The sequence below is a fragment of the Sardina pilchardus genome, chromosome 10 (assembly GCF_963854185.1).
Source record: "Sardina pilchardus chromosome 10, fSarPil1.1, whole genome shotgun sequence".
NCBI classification, from domain to species: Eukaryota; Metazoa; Chordata; class Actinopteri; order Clupeiformes; family Clupeidae; genus Sardina; species Sardina pilchardus.
This window is the reverse complement of record NC_085003.1, coordinates 30,132,576-30,139,842: the sequence shown is the minus strand read 5'-3', so window position 1 is coordinate 30,139,842 and position 7,267 is coordinate 30,132,576. Positions and strand designations below refer to the sequence as shown.

Below are 7,267 nucleotides of genomic sequence, written 5' to 3'. Positions count from 1 at the left end.
GATACGCAACACTGTTTCAGATATGCAACTATATTTAGAATATGCTGTGGCTCCGTCTACCTTACAGTATATCTGTTAGGAAACTGATGCCAGAACAGATTTCTAACAGAGAAAAATGTGATGTGGATATAGATTTGTCCTTGTACTAATTTATTTTTAGAGGACACAGTTCAGACTGCTCTCTTGACAAAGAGCAGATGTCCCATCTCTTTGCCCCCCCTGTCCTAGACTGATTAAATAACTGACACAACTATAAGATAGTTCAACGTAACTCTGATGCTCTGTACACAATGGCTATCCCTCCAATACGTTCAATTGCAGTATGTTTTCAACGCAAGAGCAGAATATATCTTTAGAAGCTTCCTAATTCGTTATACGAGTGCTGATATATTTAGTAACTAATTACAGAGATGACAATACAGATGGAATCTATCTAGCATCTACTTCAGCTATGGAAATGGTATGTCAGACAGGATTGCTGAAAATATATACTATATACTGTCAATCAAGCCTACATCAAAGTCCACATACACGTGAATGCATACCTGTATGAGTGTAAACAGATATATTCAGATTTTTTTCCAGGCAGCTTATGTATCAAGATCAATAACATATGTATTGAAAATGGTCAAAGACTGAGGTAAAGATTGATAGAGTACCAATAGGAAGTTTCTGGAAGGTTAGAAGGCTAAAGGAAGGTAATTCACTTTGATTTGAGTTTGAAAACATAGAGCATAGTCTCTCTAGGCTTTCAAAATCATGAGGGCTACTGTGAGTCATTCCACACATTGCAAAATGCACATCATGATTGCATAGCCTGACTCCTATTTCAAACCATACCCAATTACAGCAAAATTGAATATGGAAAATGTAATCTATCTACTCACACCAAACTCAATAAAGCAAATAGAAATGCAATGCCCCAGGCACTCTGTACTGACGAGATATTAGGTCTGAGGGGGCGTGGGGGCTACAGGTGCCCAAATACGTGCTCTCCGAGGGGGATGAGCGGAGATATTATACGGGGAAAAGAGCTGGAGCTGCAGGATGTAAACTAATAGAATCCTCCTACATGTCGCTGCTAATCCATAAAGAGGCCAAATAATAACTGCAGGGGGAGAACCTGGGGGAAATACAGTATGTGACGCTGAGCAAGCGCTTCTTAATTGATGACCAATTAGATTTTCAGACTAAAGCAATATACCTGCACCCATACCTCTGCCACTCTATCACTGCAGTGTTCTAAAACCTGCACTGCCAGGGATGTTGCAGAACTTCAGCAGTGCTAAATAAATGCATGCCCTAATAAGCACTACACAGCCATGAATAATAGCAAATGTTGCACATTTACAGTGATCTGGCATGCTGTATGGGAGTGAACTACCTCTGCAAAGTCTTAGACTTAACAAAAAAAAGTCCTCAACGAATGTGTCATTTGTCAATACAACTAAGAGAGGAAAATTAATAGAACTTAAAAAAATAACATAAGCTACGTAGATAAGAGAGACATGTTTTACATCAACTGGAACTATAAAAAGACTAGTGTCTACTCTGTGAGGTCACACGCAGTTAGAAGTGGGCCAAAGGTTGTTGTGTCTATTTTGATCAGCAGGGCTGTGATTTCAAATGCATCAGGTATGAGCTGTTTAAAAAATGGCTTGTACGTTACAGGTCTCCATGTCTGTAGTAGCCTCCAGGAGAGCTGCACTCAGATTTTAATGCTGGTTGAGATAAATTACCAATTCAACCATTTCCAGTGTTGGTTTACATTCTTATTACAAAACGCGAAAGTCATCAAATATGACTATCGAGGGCCACCGTACAACAATGAACATAACACTATTTACCCTCAAATGTGGACTGTCGCTAGCTTTGGACGAGGTTATTTGGATCACATCTGCTCGAAAGTCGACTAAAAACTTCACCCCACCCCCGATCCTACTTATGTGACTTAGTAAGTGTCGGTACCGGGGAGTCAGACTGTAACGTAACCGGTCCTCCACTTGTAGTATAGTTGCTACGTCCCTTAGCTGCGTTTCAAGCAGTTTCCCTGCTAGCTCTGAGACGCCTTTGTGGTCCACTCCATATTCTTCTGACAGTATTTCCAAAAACTCTACTCTCTGTTCCATCTCTAAACTTCGGTAGAAATTCATAAATTCCACAGAATGTGATTCCGGGGGTGGTGGGAACTTGTCTCTGGTCTCATATGAGGGTAAAGGTGCAACAGTCTTTCGGAGTATTTCGTCCATATTTCTGACGAGGCCGTGGGATATGGTGGAAAAGCATAGACGCGATGATGTTTGACTGTTCCCAACTGCGAATTTACAAGCCAATTCTGCTAAAGCTGGATGTCGCCAGACGCTGCTACATCTGCGAAGTGGTCTTACTAAATACAGGGATATCATCGCACACTTCGAAAGTCTACTTCTACACAAAAATAAACCTGTCAATCGCGTGTGCGCGGCCACAGACATTTACGAGTCACGAGTATTCATTTCCGGTACATTCTTAAAGTGGCAGCAGCTTAATATATCTAACTAATAATGAATCCTAGAAAATATATCGCTATTATTTATTTATTTATTTATGTACATTACGCTACATGCCGTAGCCTACTAATGAAGAGACCAACATAGAAAATCACCATCAGACCATACCCTATTCTAGAATTAGAATTAGGTGCTATTTGACCTTTGCCTCAGATCTCTGATACAGGACAGGAGCATGTTACATGATTACTATTGACATTAAACCGTACACATACAGGGACAAATAGCTCATAAAGGAATAGCCTACATCTAAAACAGTACTCTTATCCTTGTCTGATACTCATTTTGTAATTAATTATCAGTAAGGTTACAAATGACAAACAATACTGAAACATTTACATGCAGATCATTAAGTAGGCTAATGCAAAAAAAAATCAATATGTGGATAGTAAACACATTTACAGATTTTAGATAGATAGATAGATAGATAGATACTGTAGATAGATAGATAGAGCATGAGCCTGAAATGAAGTGGGGCCTTATCATAAAGATGGTAACGAAGCCGCTGTAAGTCAGCTAAACTAGTCCCCTTAAATTATGTTTTTTGTAAAGAAATGGACAGATTGAGATTGACAAATATGACAAAGCCATCATGGACTCACTTTCTTTCTGTTGTGAGATAGAGGTGAGGGTCTGTAGTGACATGACTCCTTGTGTTATTATTGTTATTATTATTATAACACCGAGTGCCCTTTCCTAAAATGGCCATTGGAAATGAAAATATGAACAGTGCAGATGAGTTAACATCAAAATGTCAGCAAGATATTAGCATAACTGATCTGACCCTAGCAGAAATATGGAAGAAGTATTTGGTGGCACCCTAAACTAACGTCATGGCACTGACTTTGGGAGAACCTACCCTAGAGGGTATGGTGAGGAAGGCTGTAGGGCACTACATCTCATTTTAATGGGATTTCTTTCCATTGCAAGTGCACATAGTGCCACAGTGCTATCTAAGAGGGCGCTTCATGATTTTTTTTTTCCTCAATCAGAAAGGCACCAGTAGGGAACTTCAAGTTTATTCCATTGTTAGGGCACCTATACCATCTATTTTCCACAGTAGGGAGATCCATTAAGAATAAACATTCCTAAACTGATGCCTTTCCTTCACTGCATCATCTTATCCACTAGAGGAGCACCTATGTTGGTCCTCCTAGTCCTTGTAGGCTAGTACAATAAGGCTGCATTATGTACTGGAAATTACACCCTCTACAGACCAAGTTTGCAACATTAGAATGCCACTCATAGACATTTTCTTCAAACATATTGTTTGTAGTGGCACAGAGGGCACTGATTTTTTTTTTATTTTAATTTTTATATTTCTTTCTGGAAGCTACCAGATCTAATAATTTCTGTGACTTCTCCCATTTCAAATTGCTTTGACCGGACCGAATCAAGCCTGCGGTAATACCCAAATATTTGGCCAATTTGTGATTTTTGCAGGTCCACCTAGGCCAATAAAACGGTCACGCAATTGCGTCTTTCCCCTGAAATGTAGACTTATGTATGTAGTATTTCATCAATATTATTAGCAAATTAATCAAGTAGAAATGAGAGGTTTCTGTTTTCATAAAAAACAGAGGATTTCTGTTTTCATAAAAACCAAACAAGACATTTTCCCATTTCAAACTAAAACCGGTGCGAACTACAAGACACACCTTGACCTTTTGGTTCCATTTCCGACTCTTGAATGACCTTCTGAGAACTGGCTGATGCGCAAACTAAACAGCAGCGTCAATCCCATGCACATATCAGGAGTTCTCAAAAAGCGCTCGGTGTCACATTGCTGATTTTTTCACACTCAAGCTGTTAATGTTACAAAACCACCACCCATTATAAGTCATTAAATGTCGATTTAACTAGTATCTAACGTTAAGCATTGTGCTAGCTTGGTAGCTATCTGAATACCAGAACAGTGCGCAGGTAGCTGCTACCGCCAGACCTGCAAGATACACGTGGAATCACTGAATTGAAAAAGGTGAGTGAAGATATTTTTAGAAAGTTAGAAATATATAGCTGTGTGTTGGAATAATGTTGTGAACATAGCATTTTTTAAAAACAAAGTACTACTTCGTTTTACAAGGAGAAGTTGTAACCTATGCGATGCTATCTAACTTGTAGCAGCTAATGTTAGCAGCTACCTGACCACAACTTGTCCTGCGTTCGCAGTATGAAAGTAGAAAATGACAATTTCTAGTCACATACGTTTCGAACGATATCCCTTTGTAAAGTTAGTTTAGTTAACATATTAGTCTAACATTGCCATTTGAATGATTAAGTGTATTCGTTAGCGGCTTAACTGACATTTGCTCAACTTTGTTTAAACTATATAACGCGTTACTGTCAGTTAGCAGGTAAACGTTATACATGAAAAAGTGACTTTCCTTAACTCCAATTTAACTTAGATTTTCACCTCACTTGCCTAGGAATGACACAGTTGACTTCGGAGGACAACGAAGTGATGGTGAAAAATGAGAAGATAGAAGAGACGAGTGAAATTCCCACTGGGTAAGAAGTAGTGAATCTTAAATTCTGTATTTGTCTTCTGTGTGCATGCATAGCATCTATAATCCGTTCATTTAATAAATTAATATGACAGCTAGGTTAGGCAAGGACTGGACAGAACTGTAGAAATCTCTTGCCATACATGCCCAGTTCAATGAAAACATTTGTTGAATAAATAATTCCACAGCTACCACTGCTGCTACCACTAGCCTGCCAATACAAATGAACAATTTGTGACTTCCATTCAACATCATGTCCACTAACACTTTGAACTGTTTCTGTATAGATTTTCTGTTTGGCATTGGCAACAAGTCCTCAGATCAAAGAAATAAATATAGACCTCCCCTCCCTTCCTTTCCCAAAGGGAGCAAAATCCTCAATAACAGGCAACAGCTGCACATTATCATACCCCATACTCCAGCTGTGTTATGGTTCGTCCTGCCCCCTTCCCGTCTCCCCTGTGGCTAGCACGTCCAAACAAGCGGTCCGCACCAGCAATCATAGATCTGCCTGTGGAGTGGGTGGGCTCGGCTGGCGCATCCATCACCCACAGTTGCGCACTTCATCCACTGGGTGAATAGATTAATTTGCAGTAATATGGGAAGCGTGTCTAGCTGGCATGTGTGTGTGTGCTGGCATGTGTATGTGTGTATGTGCGCACAGACATGTCCCCAGCTCTGTTAATTAATCAGAGGAGAGCAAGAGGCAGAGAGGAAGAGGAAGAGACACCTGTGTGGTGAGCCGTGCTGACGGCAGCCTCCTGTGACGAGCCCTGATGCTGTTCTGTCATACGCCATGCTCTCCTGAGCTAAGCTGGGGAAGGGGGTGGATGGGCGGCTGGGGTGGGTTATGTGTGAGAGACATGGAAGATGAGACATGCCTAACAGCTTATCCCCTGGGGGTGTTTTTTTGTCATCTGTTCTCTCCTGTGTGTGTGTCTGTGTGTGTCTGTGTGTGTGTGTGTGTGTGTGTGTGTGTGTGTGTCTCTACCTGTCTGTCCTATCTGTCTCTCCTCCCCCTGTACACTCCTTCACTAACACCTTATTCACCTTTTCCACCCCCCCCTCCCCCCAACCCTTTGTCTGTAAAAGTGTGAAGCCCAAGAAGGCCCGAAGCAAAGCTACAGGGAAAACCCATAATGGAAGCAAGGCCAAGGCCCCGAAGAAGGTAACATAGTCCTGTGATGTGTAAATCTCCTCTCCTCCAGCAGTCTTCCAAGCGAGCCTTTGCAGCCGTACTCTCCCAGTGGTTCTTAGCAAGTTTGGTTGGCAGATCTGCAGTTCCCTTTTTTTATTTTGGATGATTGGAACATTTCTTCAATACTGCTGCGTGTATCAGTACACATGTTACGTTAGCACTGCTATCTTAGTGCATCATATAAGTCTGTCCTTGCATAAAAGAGCTCTGACCAGTGAGATATTTCTGTCCGGAATGTGACCGCATCTTGGCAGGCATGTTGGGACACATGTTCCCATACAGTCTCAGCGATGGCATTTCCAACAGTGACATTGGGCTCCCTGAAAAGTGACCCGAGGGTGGCGGTGGGGGGGAGCGGAGTGGAGTGGGGGGTCCCTCCAAGTGGGTCAGGTTCTCACTTGCTCCTGTTCGAAATAGGTTCCTTATTCCCAGCAGGCCTCTGTGCTCTCCAGAGAACTGAGATTTTCCAGGGGCTAAAATGTGGTTATCATGTCTTTGTTCCATCCTTATGTTCATCCCCACTCTTTTTAGTTGTCTTTAGAATATAGGGCGGCTGACCTTATAGTGCCTGCTGTATGAAAGTTAAACTTGTGTGTCTGTGTGTGAGTGATTGCTACTATTGTATTTACTAGTATTGGCAGCAGTGATTCAAGCACAGACTGTAGATATTAATAGTGTTGTGAAACGCAAGCAATCCAACTGCACTTAAAAACATGGCAACAAAGGGGATTTAATGGCAGCCTCGTCTTTTGCCTATGCATTATGCAGATCAAAATGTATGTATATGTATGTATGTATGCTTTTGAAGTCGTGTCCTTGTCAAGTGTTGAAATTTGAAACCTTTGTGTTTACACCGTACTCTTGTCAGATCAAGGGCCAGAGGACTGAAGATCCTGACTCTGAAGTAGATTGCACTATGCGGTGAGTCGTCCGTTTATTGTGTGATGGTGGGAATACATGAGGGTGATGCCAAGGGCAAGGGCAAGGCCAGCTAATTACACCGGCTGTGGTGTCAG

The 7,267-nt window shown here is 41.5% G+C and overlaps 2 protein-coding genes across 2 annotated transcripts in view; one reads left to right on the top strand and one right to left on the bottom strand.

The window, feature by feature from the left end:
- mlycd (malonyl-CoA decarboxylase) overlaps positions 1 to 2,487 on the bottom strand; it is a 15,556-nt gene extending 13,069 nt beyond the window's left edge. Inside the window, exon 1 of the mRNA XM_062547619.1 lies at positions 1,848 to 2,487. Within this exon, the coding sequence (XP_062403603.1) occupies positions 1,848 to 2,474 (627 nt within the window). The 5' untranslated portion in view covers positions 2,475 to 2,487. The remainder of the gene's footprint in view (positions 1 to 1,847) is intronic.
- A 1,775-nt stretch (positions 2,488 to 4,262) lies between these two features.
- The window catches only part of zgc:173742 (DNA topoisomerase 1), a 29,181-nt gene continuing 26,176 nt past the window's right edge, over positions 4,263 to 7,267 (top strand). The window contains exons 1-4 of the mRNA XM_062546994.1: positions 4,263 to 4,527; positions 4,976 to 5,057; positions 6,146 to 6,221; positions 7,120 to 7,172. Coding sequence (XP_062402978.1) covers positions 4,978 to 5,057; positions 6,146 to 6,221; positions 7,120 to 7,172 — 209 coding nt within the window. The 5' untranslated portion in view covers positions 4,263 to 4,527; positions 4,976 to 4,977. The remainder of the gene's footprint in view (positions 4,528 to 4,975; positions 5,058 to 6,145; positions 6,222 to 7,119; positions 7,173 to 7,267) is intronic.